This window comes from Lipotes vexillifer, unplaced genomic scaffold (genome assembly GCF_000442215.2).
Source record: "Lipotes vexillifer unplaced genomic scaffold, Lipotes_vexillifer_v1.1 scaffold554, whole genome shotgun sequence".
In the NCBI taxonomy this organism is placed as follows: domain Eukaryota; kingdom Metazoa; phylum Chordata; class Mammalia; order Artiodactyla; family Lipotidae; genus Lipotes; species Lipotes vexillifer.
In genome coordinates, this window is record NW_006794635.1 from 2280030 (window position 1) to 2301577 (window position 21548).

General features: G+C 37.8%; 1 protein-coding gene across 1 annotated transcript in view; it reads left to right on the top strand.

The window, feature by feature from the left end:
- TBX18 (T-box transcription factor 18) overlaps positions 1-15813 on the top strand; it is a 28626-nt gene extending 12813 nt beyond the window's left edge. Inside the window, exons 5-8 of the mRNA XM_007467328.1 lie at positions 3225-3392; positions 6632-6696; positions 12321-12415; positions 14515-15813. Coding sequence (XP_007467390.1) covers positions 3225-3392; positions 6632-6696; positions 12321-12415; positions 14515-15239 — 1053 coding nt within the window. The 3' untranslated portion in view covers positions 15240-15813. The remainder of the gene's footprint in view (positions 1-3224; positions 3393-6631; positions 6697-12320; positions 12416-14514) is intronic.
- The last annotated feature ends 5735 nt before the right edge of the window (positions 15814-21548 follow it).

The window sequence follows — 21548 nt, forward strand, 5'->3', positions numbered from 1 at the left end:
GTCAGAAAGAGAAAATCAAATACCGTGTGCTAACGCATATATATGGAGTCTAAGAAAAAAAAAATGTCATGAAGAACCTAGGGGTAAGACGGGAATAAAGACACAGACCTACTAGAGAATGGACTTGAGGATATGGGGAGGGGGAAGGGTAAGCTGTGACAATGTGAGAGAGTGGCATGGACATATATACACTACCAAACGTAAAATAGATAGCTAGTGGGAAGCAGCCGCATAGCACAGGGAGATCAGCTCGGTGCTTTGTGACCACCTAGAGGAGTGGGATAGGGAGGGTGGGAGGGAGGGAGACACAAGAGGGAAGAGATGTGGGAACATATGTATATATATAACTGATTCACTTTGTTATAAAGTAGAAACTAACACACCACTGTAAATCAATTATACTCCAATAAAGATGTTAAAAAATATTCTTGAACACTTGTCATTATAACTTTGATAGTTCATTAAAAAGCAAATAATTGAAAAAAAAAGCAAATAATGCTATTTTATGAGAATAACTAAGGCTCGTTTAGCATTCTCTTAAAATTTCCAGGGATATACTATATTCCTATAGATCATATTGAAAGTATATTATTTTTCTTGAATAATTTTCAGGTTACTATTGGCAGTTACCCTTTAATGTGCAAACATAGGCATGCCTCATCTATTTCTGTACCCTACCCCAGTATACCCCACCTTAAGTCATTTTGGAGATTCCATAAGGATATAAACAAATAAATGAAATTAAAGTGTATATAGCTATATAGAGAAATCTGCTTGAGAGAACAAAGACTTCATAAAACAAGAACCCACTTTTCATTGACTAGTAAACAGAAACCCAAATGAATTTTTGTTTCCTTCACTACAAGCCAGTTCACTCTCGTCTTCTTGGCTATGCACTGTATTTTTGTTTGTTTAATGTAAAGTGGCTTTTTCCAATTTTTAGTCTACTCTGGAATTTGCTGATCATTGGAATTAAATCTTGCTTTTTCATACTTTTCACAGCCAGACATACATTTCATGTTAGGCTTAGTGTACACACACACACACACACACAGAAAACAGAGAGTGTTTTGGAAAACAGTATCTATCCTTACTACAAGCAGCACACTCTATTTTTCTGCTTTATTTTCTAATTTTACTTATTTTAAAAATTTCCAGTTGCAACACTTTAAACCGATTTTGTGAGCCATGAATGAGTTAGTTGAAATTCTGTCCTTTTTTCAACCTGGAAAGAGACTCTTCCAGAGGTTGCTGATTTGTGCTGTGTGTCCCTGGGTGATGATGAAGGCTATTGTCCCCTCTTGTCCTTTCCTCAGACTCATGCTGTTGTTCCATCAGGAAGGTCTGGTGGGTACCATCATTAGATCTGCTATCCAGGCATTTCCTCCACTGATAGAAAGAAAATTTCAGGGTTAAAAAAAACCCCAAACTGTTGGTTAATAACAGAGTGTAAAGACATCCTTTGGGGGCAACAAACACACTCTACAGGTAGAGGATTATTTGTGTTTGGGCTGACCAGTGATTCTGAATTTGGCTTATTAAACTGCGCACATCCTGAAAAACATGAGGCAGGTCAACCAACCACTGTGTTTTTCCCAGACCTTTGTTTAAGCATTTCTCCAAACTCTTAACTCCTCAAAACCAGAATTCAAATCATATAGCTCAGGAAAGATATAGATTCATTAACTAAACGCATTAGTGAATACCTTAATTTGGATTCCTGGCAGCAAATAGAAAATCCCATTGGATAGGGCTATTTCTTTTTTTTTTTAATCATTGACATATACTATTTTTAATACACAGTCCATATTCAAAATTTTCCAGCTGTCACAATAATATCTTTTTAGTACTGTTTTTTCCTGTCTGGGTTCCAATCCGTAATCACACATTGCATTTATTTATTTATTTATTTATTTATTTATTTATTTATTTATTTATTTATTTATTAACGTCTTTATTGGAGTATAATTGCTTTACAATGTTATGTTAGTTTCTCCTTTATGACAAAGTGAATCAGCTAAATGTATACATATATACCCATATCCCCTCCCTCTTGCGTCTCCCTCCCACCCTCCCTATCACACCCCTCTAGGTGGTCACAAAGCACCAAGCTGATCTCCAGAAAGTAGGCATAGAGGGTTAGGGCTATTTCTTTACCCCACCTCCTCAACCTTGACAGTATAAAACATATAAAGAAGAAGAAAACATTCACGCACAATTCCCTCATCCAGAGCTTTGACCACTCTTCATATCTTTGTATGGGTCCTTTTTACTGTCTACTTTTATGTAGTTATGATAAGTTGAAAAACAACTTGGATCCTTTATTCTAATTTAAGATTTAAAAAGAAGTGTTTCATTATGTGGTTAACAATGTCCTAAAAGCGTTAGTAATGGCTGAATAATGTTGTATCCCACTGTGTGGACTTTCATTTACCTAACCAATCTACTCATGTCAGTGGTTTATAGTTTTTCCACTGTTATAAATGGTGCGCTGCACATCTTTGTATATGGAACGCTTTTCTGGATTTGAAATATTTCCTTAGGATAAATTCTCAGAAGTGGAGTCTTTGGGCAGAAGGCAGTTGAACCATATCATCAGATTCCCCTAGCTGAGTCTGAGAGCTTTTGCATCGCCAGGCATCTGGGTTTTGGAAGCCTTGTTATGATGGGAGCACGGACGCTGGGCTCTCCAGGCAAACCAGAGACTTTGTGAGCCACACATAAGTCACACCCTGGGGTATCCTTAAAATCCCTTTGCCCTTGAATAGACATGTTGTGGTCACCAGCAAGGGAAAAATGTTTCTGAAGAAAACCTTGGTGTGCAAATACTTATTTTTAGGGGATGGGTGTGGTAGAATTCAAATAATCATTTCAATCTCACTCTTAGTTTTATTGTTTTGGACTCTGTGTTCCATTAGGCTCATTATAAATAAAAGGCTTATGAATTTATTCTTGTGTTTTCAGAAACAGAAAATTTGATGTTACATTCGTATGGTTATACACAGGGTTCCACCAAAATAGTGATTACTTTTTTTAGTTTGTATTTTTATGCATGCTTTGCAAACAGCTTCCTAGCAGTCTCAGTCCAATTTTGATATACTTTATTAAATTGGCACTTTCAGAGCCTTGGATATTTTTATTTCCAACTGGATTCGTTTTGTACGTTAAATATTTAGTCAAGGCAGAAGTTGCTGACAAATTTGGCTTTTCTTTCCTTGACATAGATTATTCTTCATTCTATGCATAAATACCAACCGCGAGTCCATGTCATCCGTAAAGACTGTGGGGATGATCTTTCTCCCATCAAGCCTGTTCCATCTGGGGAGGGAGTGAAGGCATTCTCCTTTCCAGAAACTGTTTTCACCACTGTCACCGCCTATCAGAATCAGCAGGTACTGTTCTCAGAATTGGGATCTTTCTAGCCGTTTAATTTCATGTGCAGATTGAAAGCTAGCTCTTCTTTTCACTGTATCTAAATGTTATGAATTATCATAAAGCATTTGCCATGTATGACATCCAGAATATATATGTATTGTAATAACAATTATTTATCCATTATTCCCCATGTAAAGCTACTCTAGTGAGGATTTCTTTAGACCAGAGTGTGTCTCATGACTGGCAGTGTAGGTTTACTTTCCATTTTGAGACATTGAATCCTGATGTCATAATTAAAATTAGAAAGGATGTGTATTGACTAGGAAATAGACATGTAGGATATGAAAGTGAGTTGCATCACAGGGCATGGGATTTGACAGCTCACTTAAATTTAAAGCTACCATCCATATATTATGGGAAATATTTCAGAAGCATTTATCCTATGCAGTCATTTTAGTATATATTTACAAAAGGGCTATTTCTTTCAAGATATGCTTGAATTGTGATAGAGGGTGATGCATATGCTTATAGTCTGAGAGATGAGCGATTGTGGAGTAATCCTTTCATAAAATTGGAAATAATTTGAAAAGTGAAATGCTTCTTTTCTATATGATTAAGTATATGTACTTCTTTAAGGCTGTGTCAAGCAGGTGGATAACTGAATTGAGGCAATTATTTGATCCATTCAATTCTGGCCAGTTTTCATAAGAAATAGCGATGGAGTTGAGGCTGATGTGGTCTGTGGTAGATTTTTTTAAAGATTTCAACGGTCAGCAGAATTATTTTAGGTTTCCACTTCTCTTTACATTTATATACATCTCAGTTAACAATTTTAGGCTTTATAAACTCTCTGTTGTGTTCTCTGTTGTTTTAAAGCTTCTTAGGAGATTCGGACCCTGTCCTGTGCGTCCTCCTTTAGGGCTGAGAGGCTCATCTGTTCTCGTCCATGTTGCGACACCTGTCCCACAGCCCAGGCTGTCCTGTCCTCTCATACTCACGTTGTCACACTTCTATACAGGTTTTTGGGAGGGAACATGAAATTAACCTTTAAAAGGGCTGGAGAGGGCTTCCCTGGTGGCGCAGTGGTTGAGAGTCCACCTGCCGGTGCAGGGGACACGGGTTCGTGCCCCGGTCTGGGAAGATCCTGCATGCCGCGGAGCGGCTGGGCCCGTGAGCCATGGCCGCTGAGCCTGCGCGTCCGGAGCCTGTGCTCCACAACGGGAGAGGCCGCAACAGTGAGAAGCCCGCAAGGGCTGGAGATAATTAGGAAGATATTCTTAAAATATGTCAGGTGTAGAAAATGTTTTTTATTAAAGGAAAAATATAATGCATGGGGAGAAAAGAGCAGAGGCATTTGTTACCCAGTTCATCTTTTTTCTCTGTCTGTCTGTTAGTCTCTGCAACGCACCCAATTAACTGTGTTAAAAGTGTATTTTCTACTAGCCTCTGTGATACAATAAACGAGCTGCAGTGGGCTTTTGGTACATGTTGGTGACTAACAGCAATTCACAAATGTTGACAAATCAATTAAGAGGATGGAAAAATTAGAAGAAAAGAAAATTGATGATGAAAAACCATGTTCATTTTTTTTAACTTCCTGGCCGCTATTTTGAAGAACTTTTAGAAAATTGGTAAGCAGCCCATGCTTGGTGGCTACCAGCGTGGGCTCTGAAGCCTGGGGTGCTAGCCCAGTTCTACGGCCAGTTAACCTTATGATCATAGGAAACTTAACCCAGTATAAAAGAAACATAAAATTGGGATAATAACTACATCTAAGTTGCTATGAGAATTCAATAAAATAATATGCACAAAACTCATATTACGGCATACATGGTATGCACTCAACGATGTGATGTCAGCAATAAAAATCATTATAATAGTAATTGTGATAAACCTATATTTAGACAAGGCACCGTTATATAAATTTGTACTCTTTTTTAAAATACTATTTTGAGTGAACACTTAAGTTATTAAATGTTCTTTAAACATGATTTAAATGAACAGATAATTGAGCTATAATGAATTATAAAGAATTCTTTCAATGGCAGAGTGGCAGACATGGTGAGTTACTTAGCAGACTCTTACATTATCTCATTTATAATGTAGTTTTATCCACAAACTAAGACAGTAGAATATGGAGTACACCTACCTCAGGTGTTGCATGGCTGATTTGCAGATGGTTGAGAGCATACACAGCATAATATAGGGGGATTGCAGACGACTTTCCAAGGGTGCCTTTCTTTGCCTTAGTGTCGTCCAGCAGTGTTCATTTGTCCTTGACCAAAACGGCACAATAAGAAAGAAGGATGTTCATTAACTTTGGAGATTCCACTAAACCAGGGAACACAGAAAACAAAGCATGATGTGCTTCTTAGAAAATAGGCTGTTAACTCCTTTGGGCAAAGTGGAGATCTGGTAAGAAACAAATGGGATGTTGTTTATTAGTGTCAATTTCAGGATGGTATGACTAAAAAAAGTTGTTTTTAATGGAGACGATTAGACCACTTGCAAAAATGTTTCCCTCAAATCTTGGGGTCTTCCTGGGCAAAAATCTGGTTGTGAGTCAACAAATTACAACTGTAGTTAAAATGAAGCCATCATTTATTTCTCCTACATATATAAGATTGAATCCCATTAGAACCTTCAAGTCATGGTTACCTCTGGTTAGACATTCACTCTAGGGCTCTGACCAGGTCACGACTCCATAGCTAAAAGAGAAGATGGGAGCCATAAAGATGATTCAAGGAGAGACAAAGTTAAAGGAATGTATATTGGCTATTTCTGAAGAAGGTTATCAACATTCAAGCATATAAATGGCTGTTAAATAGAAGCTGGATATTAGCTGTTCTGCATCACCACTACTGCAAGAGAAACAGACACATGTCACAGCGTTAATAAAGGGAAGAACTTTCGTTTAGAGAGATTGTCAAACAAAGGGCAAATTACCAACAGATGACTCAGAATCTCCTTCTCCAGGGATATTAAAAGCAAAGCAAACTTTATCTATTACAGAGCTTGAACAGAGGCGGGGGAATGTCTTTTTCATAGCAAATGAATGTCTAGATGATTTCTGAAATTTTCATGTAGATTTGTTACTAATATAATAAAATACCTGAGAAACAGGGAAGAAGAACACAGTACATCCTCCGACAGTTAATTTTGGAGTTACTTATAATTCTTCCATCATTTCCATTTTTAATAACCTTCCTTGGCATTTATAATAAGACTTGATGTGATTGTTTTTTCTGCTCTGCAGATTACTCGCCTGAAGATAGATAGGAATCCCTTTGCCAAAGGCTTCCGAGACTCTGGGCGTAACAGGTGAGTCTTAGTGAAAAACATTCTGGCTGTGATAAATATATTTGATTTTTTATTGTGAATTTTCCATTACAAAGTAAACAGTTCAATTTACTGACATGGTTTTGGAATCACTTCTGATGAGGATTTAAATTTACTAGTATCATTGAGCCTTGGATGTAACTTATCTTGGGTGTGGCATTTTGCCCATTTCTAAGGTTAATGTTGATGTGAAATGCTGGGGTGAAAACGGAAGTTCTCAGGGTGTACAGTGCATGCTGCCTCTGAAGGGGCCTTGTGGAAACCTTCCCCTCAAGATCCAGGGGCTTTAATATCCCAAATCAAAATACTCTCTGCATCTGCTCTTGGTTTAGAATTTGCTTAGTGATGTCACAATTATGTATTGATCTGTCTTCGAAATAGGACAGAGACTCTTGTTCACTCAGATTTCCAACTAGAATATGAGACTACTCCTCACTGCCAAGACAGCTGATGTTCTTTGGTTTCCAAATTTGTCTTGGCTCTACTGACAGCCACACACTTGTTTATTTTTTCTGTGCTGTGTTTTATGGTGTTTGTACTAAGTGGGAGAGCTACAATAATGAATTCCACTCTATTACTTTTTATCAAAAAGCAGACCACCCTAGTCTGTGTGCCAAGAGTTTTTGAATTTATTGATATGATTCTATCCCAATATAGTTCGGTGCAACATTTTCTAAAATAACTGTTGATAGTAATAATAGACTGACGTTCTCCAGATGCCCTTTCAGGGTAAGACTTTGCCTTAAATGTTTTTAAAAGCACTTTGTTTTTAAAAAGTATTTGAGACATTTTTTTATCACTTTACTCCAGAAATACTTCTTGAAAACTTGGTATTGATAGGCGGTGTCTACATGAGGTCAAAATCCCCAATTATCTTATTTTAGGAACAATTTCACTTAAAATTGTAGAGAGAAAACAATCAAGTAGTAGTGCAGACTTTTAGTTCTTTCAGCTGATTAGCTGGGCAAGGTAGTGTAGACAGAGACCTTTTCTCAGAATAAATTCAAATGCTTGCAGAAAGACTTGATTTCATCTTCATATGCAATGATTCATTTAAACACCATGCAGTGTGAGGGCTAAATGTATGAGAGTGGAGTAGCCTTTTAACTTAGCACAGGCAGATCAACAAAACTGACTAATAACAGGGCTTCACTCTGTAGGAAGATTTGCAGGTATTCCTACTATACATTGTCTGCTGTATTGAGATTATTCTGTCATTTTAGATGTCTCTTTCCATGTGCAGAAAAACTTTGCTTGGCTTTTGTTATATTGCATTAGCTCGTGGTTAACTTTGCTTTTCAGAGGAGTTTCTGAAAGTTGAATAATCTAGTAACTGGGGTGGTCACTGGTAAGGTGACTGAAGGAAGTCCCTGGGATGACTCCTTTTCTACATTGCCAAATACTTTGATGGAATCTTCTTGTGGTTTTGGTTATAGCCGAAGAGTATTTATCTATTTATGACCCTTGCATTTCTTTCAGTTCTTTTTTTTTTTTTAAAGCAGAGAATAAATTTATTAAAACTCACTGAAACTCCAGGAGGGCAGCATTTAGGCTTGAGACTATACATCCAGGAACTAAGTCCAGTCTCTCCTGTAGGATGGCTCTAGCAAAGACCTCACTGCTGTTGACATTGGGGGGTCACATGGCTTGTACGCAGTCTTTTTTTTTCCTTTCACTTTTTTTGAGATGCAATTGACATACAGCATGCCTAAGTTTAAGGTGTACTGCATAACGATTTGACTTACATACATCACGAAATGATGACCTCAGTAAGTTTAGTGAACATCCATCATCTCATATAGATACAAAATTAAAGAAATAGAAAAACAGTTTTTTTCCTTGTGATGAGAACTCTTAAGATTTCCTCTCTTAATAGCTTTCCTCTATAATATACAGCAGTGTTCATTATATTTATCATGTGGCACATTACTGTCAGTTCGTTTTTGAAGCAATAACTTTAAACATATTTTTAAAGGTGTATTTTGGGTAGTAGTCATAGTGGATAAGCCTATAAGTAGAAGTGAGATGATAAGATACATATTACAAGGTTTCAGGAAGAATTCTAGATAAGTCAGCACAATGAAAAGACGTTAGTCTTCAAAAATTTGATCAGTGAAAAAAACTCAGAGGCATTGGTGAAAATAAACCACTAAGTCTCTTGTTTGGTACCATGAGGTCAAATGCTAGGTTTGATAGAAATTTTTTCTTCCCTTTGGCTGTTTCAGGAGTATATAAGCATGGCATCCATGGTGCTTGCTACTGTTTATTGCCTGACTCTAAACCTTTTAAAGTTTTTAATGGACATGCAAAAAATAATAAATTATGTTTTAACACTTTTTAAAGGTTGTTAAAATTTAAAATTTTTATTTTACTCCAAATGTTTAAACAATATCTTAGTATAGGAAAAACATGTTGAACTTATACATAGCTTTCTTGTTAGTGAAATGAATAGTTTCACTTTTTTTCTCATTTAAATGACTTCTACTTATCATAGAAAAGCTCTTCAGTGCCCATTTTGGAATGCTAAATATCTATGAATCAGTATTCCCAGTTTTAAAAAAATCTGATTTTAACATTTCCCACGGATCAATGTGAAAGACACTTATAATGAAAAGAGAGAATTTGGTCAGCTTTAAAGATTTCTAACTTATGTATTATTTTCCTTTAAAAAAAACGTTATCTGTAAGACCAGGAAGGTGCGTTGGTGCTGAGGACTTGGGGGAGGGGTGATGTGTTTTCATATATTAATAGAGAAAAAAGCCCATGAGAAAAAAATTCAAAATATTTCTTTAATACCCCCAGTTTTCTTGCACTGTTGTTACTGCTTTTTAATACACATTCTGTTTTTATTTTTCCCTAGACATGAAATAAACAAATTATGCAGGACAAGAAAGAAACTTGGACTTGTGATTTTTTTTAACTTTATAAAACAATTGAATTAAAAATTATACCTTCCTGGCTATTTATGGTTCTGCAGCCTATTTTATAGGAATCAGTAGCTTCAGCCCTTAAAAGCTCTCCTGCAAGACATTTGTTACGTGAAGGAGAATTTATGTGCTGAGAATAGTTTCATTCTTCAGTTAGGCCTTACGGTTGACCCTATAAAATGTTTTACTCAGGAAGGTACAAAAATTTCTTCTCTTTAAATACTTCAGGAAAAACATAACCATTTTACTAAATAAACTTGGCCATTTGATAGCATAAATTAGCGAGGTGATAAAATGTGGAAATTGTTCAAAAGCATCTTGTATAAATTACCGTCTTGGCTACAATCCTGCAGGAGGTGTCTTTTATCTTTTCTTTAACTAGATGGGAAAAAGTCTCCATTACTGGAGAAAATGAAGGCTTTTTTAAAAAAAAAAGTCCAGATTCAGCTAATAAATATTTTATAACTGTTTCCTGCAAAATATCTGAAATCTTTTCTAGAACTTGCAGTGTGAAACAACAGCTTAAAGAAAAATATCAGTAGGTCCAAATCAGATCACATGTAGATCTGTCACCTTCAGAGCATCCCTTTAAACCTTAGGGTTATATATTTGTGAGGATCAATAACTTCTCCCTAAAAATTTGATCTGTGGGTTTGTATTTGAAGCATCATAAAGTTTACACTGCTAAAGCAAATAATGCACTGATGCTTATCTCCACAGCTAATAAATTTCTAGGTCCCATAGATGCTCAGGAATTACCTCTTTGTAAATTCCCCTTGAGATCACTCCAGGACTACTTTGGTATCCTGAATATTTAAAACTACAATTACGAAAACTCATCTATGTGGTTTAACAAAGCAGTTTATACAAAACTGTGTCCTAACTTCTTTAGCTTAAAAAAGCTTGTTTCTAGAAAGTCATAAAAATTGAGTATTAGTACAAGCTAAAAATAGAGTAATCAGCTAAACAGCACCCAGTGTTCATAAGTTGAGTATTAAATGAAACCTGCAGGTTATGTGGGGCTTTGGGACTGACCAGGCTGCCAAACTTCTCCCCAATCAATACTTTAATGTACATAAAATATTGCTGAGTAGAGTGGTCTTGGATCTGGTTTGTAGTCAGCCACAGATAGCATGTCTCGTTTGGAAAAAAATCACTTAGTGGTAAACAACTTTAGAGCTAGGAGAGGGTTTAAAGCTTTGTATTCCAATCCTCACTTTGTGTGAAACTGCAGTCCAGGGAGCTTCAAACATTTACTCAAGGTTAGTGGGTTGTAGTCACAACCCAGTTCTCCTGATCTCCAATCCAGTGTCCTTACCACAAAATAGTCCTCTCTATGGGGCACACTGATTCCATCCGAAGCCAGACTCTGTCCTTCATGCTCAGGGCAGCCCAGGGCAAGCAGGGGGAGATGGTTTTATCTGCACGCACAGGTCACTTACCATGGGTCTTTAGAGAGCTCTCGCCATGTTGTATAGGGGGGTGTGACTCTGTGAGGGGGTTTTCTCTAGTCTTAGTTCATAGCTCATGACTTGGGGATGGAGGGAAAGTAGCGTGTGGAGTCTAAGCTATTAAAGATAGACCCTATCTTTAATACCAGCATTAAATACAGATTATCTGTATTAAATAAAACTGTATCTGACAATCACAAGAGATGTTCGTGTGCTGTTTGACACTCAGGAATCAGGCATTTCCTATCGTGGAGCTATATATTTCATGAAAAGCACAATGTTACCTAGATTAACAAATTGCTTAGCACTGAGATGGCTGAGGAAATAGTGGTGAGGCCTTGAGAATGTGCTAGTTGAGTGAAAGGCCTCATTTCTATGATCTGGAGGACTTAGTTATCTGATGTATGGAAGTGATATCTGAATCACTTACGGTAGGAGATACATACATTTATTATGTATTTAGAGTAGTCACCCTTGTTTTAAAACATACATATATCCACGTAAGTAGCCCATAATGAAGTTATCCTGTCTCTCTAAGTGTCCATTCATTAAGTGTATGTAGGGGCTTTAAAATAATGTCTGGTGCTGATACTAGCTCCATATACTGTAGCGCCCTGTGAGATCACCTTCCTGTGATCATCCTGCAGGCTGGGCTGAGAAGCCAGGGCTGCCCCCTCTTCCCCAGAGCCCACCCTGGCTGCCCTGGGTGTGGTGATCATGCCTCTGAGAGAGAAGTCAGTTTTCTTAGGATGAGTGCGCTTCTCAGCTGGCTGCCGAGGCACCGAATGATGGATAGAAATGCCTCTTTACAGGGCGTGCTCTTGTGGCAGAGCTCTCCGCATCAGAGGGAGAGTGGTGTAACAGGGAGAGAGGATAAGCTCCAGATCACAGCAAAACCTTGCACTCACAGCAGCTAGGATGGACTCTCTCCACCCCAACTTCCTGGTACAAGGGTACAGCTTTTTATCCCCTGAGATCAGCTAAGTTTTCTGAGAACGTTAACAGGACATCCTGCGTGGTTTCCATCCTCTTGTGCTCCTGGTGACAGAATGGTAGCTCATCTCTGAACCATTTTTTTTTCTGTTTGTGCCAAGCTCCTCACCTGCCAATGTGGGGAGCCACTTGTCAACACCAGTGGTGTTTTCTGAGCTGCTTATTATGGCTGTAAACTCCAACTGCTCCTAACTGAGCTTCTTGTGTTCACCCCCATCCTGACCCTTCCATTTAGAATGGGTTTGGAAGCCCTTGTGGAGTCATATGCATTCTGGAGACCTTCACTACGGACCCTCACCTTTGAAGATATCCCTGGAATTCCCAAGCAAGGTAAATCACAAAGTCTTATGGGTCAGGGACTTCCCTGGTGGTCCAGTGGTTAAGACTTCACCTTCCAATGCAGGGGGTGCAGGTTCGATCCCTGGTCTGGGAGCTAAGATCCCACATGCCTCCTGGCCAAAACACCAAAACATAAAACAGAAGCAACAGTGTAACAAATTCAATAAAGACTTTAAAAATGGTCCACATCAAAAAAAAAAAGACTTAAAAAAAAATGAAAAAAAAAAAAAAAGGCTCCTGGGTCATGTATACAGCCAGGTCCTGCCTAGATGCTCAGGCACTGAAAACTGCACAAGTCATTGCTTGTCCTCTATAATGGCGACCTCATTACCAACATCCTCCCATTATAGGATCCCTCTCTTTTCTGTCTGGTATGGGGATGGGCCAGGAAAACGGCCGTTGTGGTCAAAGGTTAAGTCTTGGATGTTTTAGGCTGTTTATATATTTCGTAACCTTTACTTTACCCTAAATCTCTTCTTAAAATTAGAGGTAGACTAGTTGGCCCTGGTACCAGGCGTACTTCACAGATAATTGCCGATGCTGGTCCCGGTTTCCCCTTTCTTGCCAGCTTCCTCTTCCTTCAGCAGAATTGCCTCTAGGCAGGGTTCTCTTGTATTTATGATGAGACGGTCAGGCACACTGAGGCAACCTTCCCTGCGCTCCCCTTTGAGTATTTCCTACGAGCCCAGGGCTGGTGTTTCCTCAGAGGGAGCAGCACGGAAAGGGATGACACTTCCTTCTCTACTTGGTAGGTAGGACTCGCAGCCCACTCCTACACTCAGGCATTTTACGTCTGATCCTGCCCAGCACCCCGTTGAGAATTTAGCATTGCTGGGTTTTAGATAATTATGATTGGGCACATTGGGCTTTTAGATTATTTTAAGAAGCTGTATAAAACACTGTCACTAGAGCAATGAAGGTTTTACAACCTATCCAGCCCATTGGAATTCTCTTCTCTCCCTAAGTTCCGTCAAGTTGCAAACATCAATCTGTCAGCAAATCCAGAGGGGGGAGTCAACCGCCACAACTGTTATTGATTGGATGCAGGGTTAACCCCCCTCTCTATTTCACAAGGCTGTTTATTTGCTGGACCTCTGCTCTTGTGTTAGCATGTGATTCGCCAAACCATTTTCTGTTTGGAAATGAGATTTGTATACATGTAGCTGATTCACTTCATTGTACAGCAGAAACTAACACAACATTGTAAAGCAACTATACTCCAATAAAAAAAAATAAAGTTATAGACTGTTGCCTTATTTCAGTAGCCCTGAGTGGTACAGTCATTGATGCACACAAGCTTGCAGTGGGAAGTTGCAAGTTTGTTTGAGGCAGGATGTGTCTTTGACCAATTTGGCTCTTTTCTTTGAATTCCTTCTTTTTTGGCAAGAAAATATATTGCTCCAGAGGAAGCTCTGCTGAAAGAAAGAGTAAAAGTTGGATAGGGGCTTCCCACTTCCCTGGTGGCGCAGTGGTTGAGAGTCCGCCTGCCGATGCAGGGGACACGGCTTCGTGCCCCAATCCGGGAAGATCCCACATGCCGCAGAGCGTATGGGCCCGTGAGCCATGGCCGCTGAGCCTGCGCGTCCGGAGCCTGTGTTCCGCAACAGGAGAGGCCACAACACTGAGAGGCCCGCGTACCGCTTAAAAAAAAAAAAAAAAAAAAAGAAAGAAATAAAAAAAAGTTGGGTAGAAGTGAGGTGATGGAACTTTTGGAACAAGATACAGAGTAAGATGAAATTTATATTTTCTAAAGTTGCCAGGAAAGTCAGTATTTGTAGTGTTTATTATTAAAAAATGAGAAAACTTTGAGAAAGCTAATTGAGGAAGAAAATGTGAAAATTCTATGTGATAGTGTCCTAATATCTTCTGGAAAAAATAAAAGTCACTCCTTGGGGAGATAATTTCCTTGAAAATATTGAGAGGATCTATGTTTAAAATATTTCAGTCTGAATTCAATTAAATTACAATTCCTGAGAGCGGAGAACATCTCCTTTTCGTCTTTGTACCCGCCCCTTGTAACAAGTCCATCTAGCTCATGTGTACACAGTTGAAAGGAAAAGATGCTCTTTACATTTCAATTTCTTTTGTAGGAAATGCAGGTTCCTCCACCTTACTCCAAGGTTCTGGGAATGGCGTTGCGGCCACCCACCCTCATCTTCTGTCCGGCTCCCCTTGCTCGTCTCCAGCCTTCCATCTGGGACCCAACACCAGCCAGCTGTGTAGTCTGGCCCCGGCTGACTACTCCGCATGCGCCCGCTCTAGCCTAACCCTCAACCGATACAGCACGTCCTTGGCCGAGACCTACAACAGGCTCACCAATCAGACGGGCGAGACCTTTGCCCCGCCCAGGACTCCCTCCTACGTGGGCGTGAGCGGCAGCGCCTCGGTGAACATGTCCATGGGCGGCACGGATGGGGACGCCTTCAGCTGCCCACAGACCAGCTTGTCCATGCAGATTTCCGGGATGTCCCCCCAGCTCCAGTACATCATGCCTTCACCCCCCAGCAACGCCTTTGCTGCTAACCAGACACACCAGGGTTCCTATAACACGTTCAGGTTACACAGCCCCTGTGCCTTGTATGGATATAACTTCTCCACATCCCCCAAACTGGCTGCCAGTCCTGAGAAAATTGTTTCTTCCCAAGGAAGTTTCTTGGGGTCCTCACCAAGTGGGACCATGACGGATCGGCAGATGTTGCCCCCCGTGGAAGGAGTGCACCTGCTTAGCAGTGGGGGTCAGCAGAGTTTCTTTGATTCTAGGACCCTAGGAAGCTTGACTCTCTCATCATCTCAAGTGTCTGCACATATGGTCTGATGAAGCCTTTAAGTTAAACTACATTGGAATCTGGCTAATGTATATTCTTTCTTCGTTTTCCTTGTCTTTTCTTTTTGGAAAGCAATATGAAAAGAAACTTATCAGTAGCTTGTAAAATGTACATATAATAGAAAATGAAGGCTCACTGAGCTTTTTTGACATTCTCATGGTGAGATTGTAATTATCTTTGGTACATATGTATACTGTATATGGCATGTGGGGTTTTGCAGCCTACAAAACCACATCCTCCTTCTATTCCGCCCCCCCAGTTACACAGAGTATCGGCATAAATGTAGTATGTTTAACCAAAGTTCTCATACTTTTTAAAAAACCAAACAGCAAACTTAAAACTTGGCAATGACACAAACCAGACTAAGACGTATAACTTAATTTATCAGGAAAATGCTCTACACAGTTTCCTACTTGAGGGTTGATAACCAGCAGTAACCAGCACACAGAGTCTTGTGATTTCTGTTATTCTTGGGCACAATGTGAGAACCTAAGTCAGTAGAAGTCTTAGTAATAGTACTGAGGTATCTGTAATCATGAAGGATTAGCTTTTGTGTTCCTACTTGCTCTTATTTATCACAGGTATTAGGTGACTTTGGTCCTATAAAAATTCATAATCCGTAATAATTACTTTCTTAAGGAAAATGGAAAGGCTTGTGACTTTTTTCACTTTCTATTGGATATGTAAAAGGTATTTATTCATCTGCAGAGAATAAATTTCCAGTATTTTGGATTTTTTGCTCATTTTATTTAGTATCAAGTAGACTATTAAAGAATGTCCTATATACATTTTTAAATTCCAGTTTTCACCAGGGAAGGAATATATGATATGACTGGAATGGCAAAAAGAAAATAAATCCACCTCAAATTCTTTGATTCCAATGAGAAATGTCTAGCTTTTTAAATCAAGAAGAATAATATTGTTAGCTATCCCTTAGGTTTTTATAGTGTTTTTTTTTTTTTAATTCAGGATTTTTTCTCACCTTGCTTTGAGATTCCTGACCCATGGTCTATAAGTAAGGGAAAAAGACATTTATGCTACTTATTTATGTCTCATAACTCCTACAAATTGAAACCTTCCCCCTGCCTGAACCTTGTCCCTTTGTCTGAAGTCTTTCTCAAAACAGATAGATTCTAGGCCTTCATGGTGTTAAATAACGCTGTAAGGAATTTCAGGGGGTTATCTCCAGCAATCTGTCTTTTGGGGGTTGCAGTGCAAAGGCCAAAGCCCATTGCTATAAAGTTCCTCTTGGAAGACTAAGGAGGAAGATACCAATTATGATAAAGGAGCTGTAAAACTTTTAACCTCAGCATCATTTTTAACCTCAAAACTGAAAAAAAAATGAAAACAGCATTATTTTTTTAAAAACCCCTAAAACAATGTATACAGGGTTTCGAAGCATGTAGTAACTTTGATAGCACTTAATGAGATGAATAGGAAAGGCTAAGAATGCAAGGTGAAGAGCATTACCATATGTCTATTGAGGATAAAATCATGTGTCTGTCCATTGACTCACTACATTTCATATATTTGCCAAGCGAAAGCAGTGTCTTTCAGTGCTAAACAGAATGGCTTTAACCGATCCCTAGGTTAGATGGGGCTAGGGCGAAGTTCCTGATTTGCTTCTTTACTGTAAAACAGCATGGCTGTTACATATTGAGGGAGATTACTATTTAAACAGTATTTGCACAGAATGTGACTCTGTTTATATATACTGATAAATTTCCTCATGGGTTCTCTGTAACAGTTCGTCCAATTAGTATTGATCTTTAAATTTAAAATTAGCATGAAGGCACATGACATATATCCAATAGGTAGATCTACATAAGATGTTTGTGTATGGTATTAATAACTTGACAAAGATTTGGGAAACGTCCTTATTATGAGTACATCCCAGCCTCAGTGCTTGGTATAATTTAAGGAGAACAAGAGAGTTTTCCATCTGGAGAAAACATAGAAAGTAATGATCTATACCTATATGCATTAATAAGATGAGAATATTCCTTTTTGCTCTTTGTGATTTGAGATGACACCGCAATACAAGTAGCATTTTTAATTAATCTTTTCGATTTAGCGATATTGTACAAATGCTGTTTCCTTTAGGCTTTACTGTAAATATTAATCATCATGTCACTTCAAAGACTAGCCTTTTATCATTATATTAAATGACATACAGGCATTGATAATTATAATTATATATCTGTATTTTATTAAAAAATGCTTAAGAAATTATATATTAAAGTGTGTTACTAAACACTTTTATGGCTTTGGAGGGGAATCATTTGAAGTGTCTATAAATGTTGTTCCAAGAACAGGCCCACACATGCATGCTCCAAACACAAATTTTGTAGCTTATGATTACAAGGCATGGGGAAATGGGCCTGGTATTCATTTTTGATGTGTTCAATATAATTTCTTGGTGCTTTGACCATGTCATTGAAGGTGAAGACCTGACAAATGTTGAACACATGAAAATTCACATGTGAGAAGAGGAGGGCAGAGTGGGCTGTTTTGTTTCGGGTCCGGGGGGGCGGGGAAGGGCAAGGATATAAGAATGAGCTGCTTGTACTACTGACCAGTGATGACAGATCACTTTTAGACCTCTTACTCAGAAAACATTCCAAGGGACATTGTGATGAGGTGAGGTTGCTGCTATCACAACCAGTCACATTTTGAAAATTAACACTTGCTTCCATACAAGCTCCCTCCCAGAGGTCACCAGCTTTTCACAAGCAGGGCACCCACTTGCTGACCCCTGATTTTTGGAATGTAGGGGGTCAGGAGACTTTGGTGGCCCCCAGAGAAGATTGGGGCACAGTGTTGCTGATATAGCAAAGGATCACACTCACTCTTTATATTAGTGGAATTTTGAGCAAAATGCACCTCGCTTTTAAAATGTGAATTCCTCTTGAGACCTCACTCCCTGGATTTAAACCTATTAGCAACTCACACCTTAGTATGAAATAGATAAACAGAAGTTTTAGAGATAGCTGGAGGTTTGATTAAGAGAAAGGAGTAATTTTTGGAGTAGGGAAGTTCTGGGAAAATATGAATGTGAAGGAGAAGGTGCAAGAAAAGTGATCACTGACCAAGCCTGGTGTAAAGCCATTATACCAGCCATTATTTAATTTCATGAGTTTCTTTCAGGGGTCATGGTAGACTTGGTGGATGCTATGCCAATGCTGTCTTTAATTAGACAGGTTTGTAAAGAATCCTTTATTTCAAAGTGTAACTCTGCTGGGTTTCCTCATGGGGAGTTTATTGACTCATCTGCATGGAGATTTTCTTAAGCCTTCCATTGGTAATTAAGTTATTTTATTAAATTATTACCATATTGTGTTTTAATCTCATTGATCATCATTCCTTAAAATATGTGCTCAGATAAACAGTAGGTGAGGTTGAACATGTGAACAGTTAAGTAGACATGTGTGATTATGGCCTTCTAGGAGCTTAAAACTTGAAAACAATATCAGTGATGGAAATGAACAAATATATATATGTATATATATATATTTCAAGTATAGAAACATCCAACAGATGTTTATAAACTTAGTACCCATCTACATGCTGATAGATTTTCAAATGGTGAATTTTCTGTTTTTGGAATTTTGCTATGGTGAGATCATCACTTCCTTGAGAATAGGGAACTTGGTTTCAAACAATGGGTTTCCCAATCATGATTTTGGACAAAAGGTAACTGCTTTAGATCTCAGTTATTTTGTATGTGAAGGAAGTGTCTGGGATGAGAATCTGTACTATTCCTTTCAGTTTCAAATTCATATGACCTTAGTGCATAAATAATATTCAGCTTGATAGTAGGAAAATAGCTTTATAAAAATATATCTTTGGGAGATATGTACATATATTTGGATATATATATTTCCAAGAGGTATGTTTTTATAAAACTATTTTAGATATATATCTATCTTTATAAAGAACATTACGCCACCAGGATTATTTAAAATTTATTGGATTACTTAGAGTTTTTAAAAAATGGAACTGTGCTTTATTTAGTTATAATATATAAGACATTCTTTTGTATATTAGTATTTGAAGGAAGCCGCACTTAATTATGTATTTGCTACTTTATAGTGAACAGAGAAAGATGTTAATAAAATTCCCTTTTCATGATGCTCTTAGTGGCATGGCATAAAATTGTTTCACTTTGGAAATAAGTGAAATAATTATGGAATCTAGTAAAATATTTAGAGATCACTCCAAGCCATTCAAAATTCATTTAAATCTTCACTGAGAAAAAAACATGAATTTGTCTTTTTGAAGGGTTTTATTCATGCTGAGACTCAGATACGAAATATAAAAAAGTTGATTACTCTGCAATTCATTGAGTTTCCACAAGGCTGGATCAACATACCAATCCTTTGTTCATTTAAAAAATTATACTAATTTTAAAATAATATTTTAAAACTATATTAATTTTAAAATATTTGATAATTTTAAATTTTTAAAATTATATTAATCAGGTCACTAGAATAACAATAAAAAAGCAAAGACATTTTTCTAAATAACAGCTTTATTGAGATATAATTCACAAACCATACAATTCACCTGTTTAAAGTGAACAATTCAGTGGTTTTTAGTGTGATAAGAGTTGTGTAACCATCACCACAATCAATTTTAGAGCATTTTCATCACCCTACAGAAAATTCCATGCCCGTTAAGTCACCCCTTTTCCCTCTACTCTTTCTTTAACCCAAAGTCCTAGGCAACCACTAATCTACTTTCTGTCTATAGATTTGCCTATTTTGGGCTTCTCATGTAAATGGAATCATACAATATGTGGTCATTTGTGACTGGCTTCTTTCACTTAGCATAATGCTTTCAAGGTTCATTCATGTTGTAGCATGTATCGGTATTTAATTTCATTTTCTTGCTGAATAATAGTCCATTGTAGGTATACACTACATTTTATTTATCCATTCATTGATGGACATTTGGATTGTTTCCATTTTTTGGCTATTAGGAATAATGCTGGTAAAAACACTGGCGTACATGTTTTTGTGTGGACATATGTTTTCATTTCTGTTGAGTATATGCCTGGGAACGAAATTACTGGATCCTGTTGTAATATTTTGTAGAACTTCCAGACTGTCTTCCCAAGTCATTGCACCATTACACATTTTTACCAGCGATGTGTGAAGGTTCTGATTTTTCCATATCCTTACTAACAGTTGTTATTATCAGTCTTTTTGGGTATAGCCATCCTAGTGGGTGTGAGTGATATCTCATTGTGGTTTTGATTTTCATTTGCCTGATGACTGAAGATGTTGAGCATCTTTTCCTGTATATCTTCTTTACAGAAATGTCTGTTCAGATCCGTCACCCATCTTTAATTGGGTTGTCCTTTAATTATTGAGGTGTAAGAGTTCTTTATCTATTCTGGATACAAGTCTCATCAGATATATTTCTTGCAAATATTTTCTCCCATTTGGTGGGCTGTGTTTTAACTTTATTGCTCATGTCCTTTGCTTCACAAAAGTTGTTAATTTTGAAGAGACTCAGTTTATCTATTTCTTTCTTTTGTTGCTTGTACTTTTGTTATGTGGGCCAAGACATTTTGATGAACTTTTAAAATCTACTTTTTCACATTCTTAGTAGAAATAGTAGTAACAGAAGTGCATTTTAGTGTGTTTTTTGGGTGTATAAACTTAATAGTACTTGATAAATTACACCTCCTCCCAACACACCTGAGATGTTGTCCTTGGGTAAATAATTATACATCCTTAAGTGCATTAAAAGGAGAGTGAAAAGATCCCAAAGCATCATGAAGTTTTTATTACCATAGAAGAAGCCTGGCACTTTCAGTATTTATTCAATCAATAAATATTTATTGAGCATCTACATTGGCATTATTTTAGACATTTGAGGTATTGCAGTGAAAAACAATTTTGGTGTCTTCAAATGCCCTGTAAAAGTTGAAATGCTGGTTTCCTAGGGAAGAAAACTTCATACTGTAACATATCACAGTTGGCAGGAAAAAAGTGTTGCCTCTTGGCTTCTCTGTGAGCTGGTGCCCTCGCCCTTATCATGATATTACATATCCCAGATGGTCACTGCAAAATGCTTGCTCCTATGCCAAGGTACAACAGGGATGCATTATCACCTTAATTCTGAGTTTGTTCCGTGGTTTTCTTTGGAAACCCTAACATCATTTAAATGCAATTGTTTCAGTTTGGCTCTGTTTACAGAACTGTAGTAGATATTTCCCTATTAATAACAGGAAGGGGAAACCTTACTTGTTTAGGGTTTTGGAAAACTCCTGCATATTGTTCTTAAAGGTA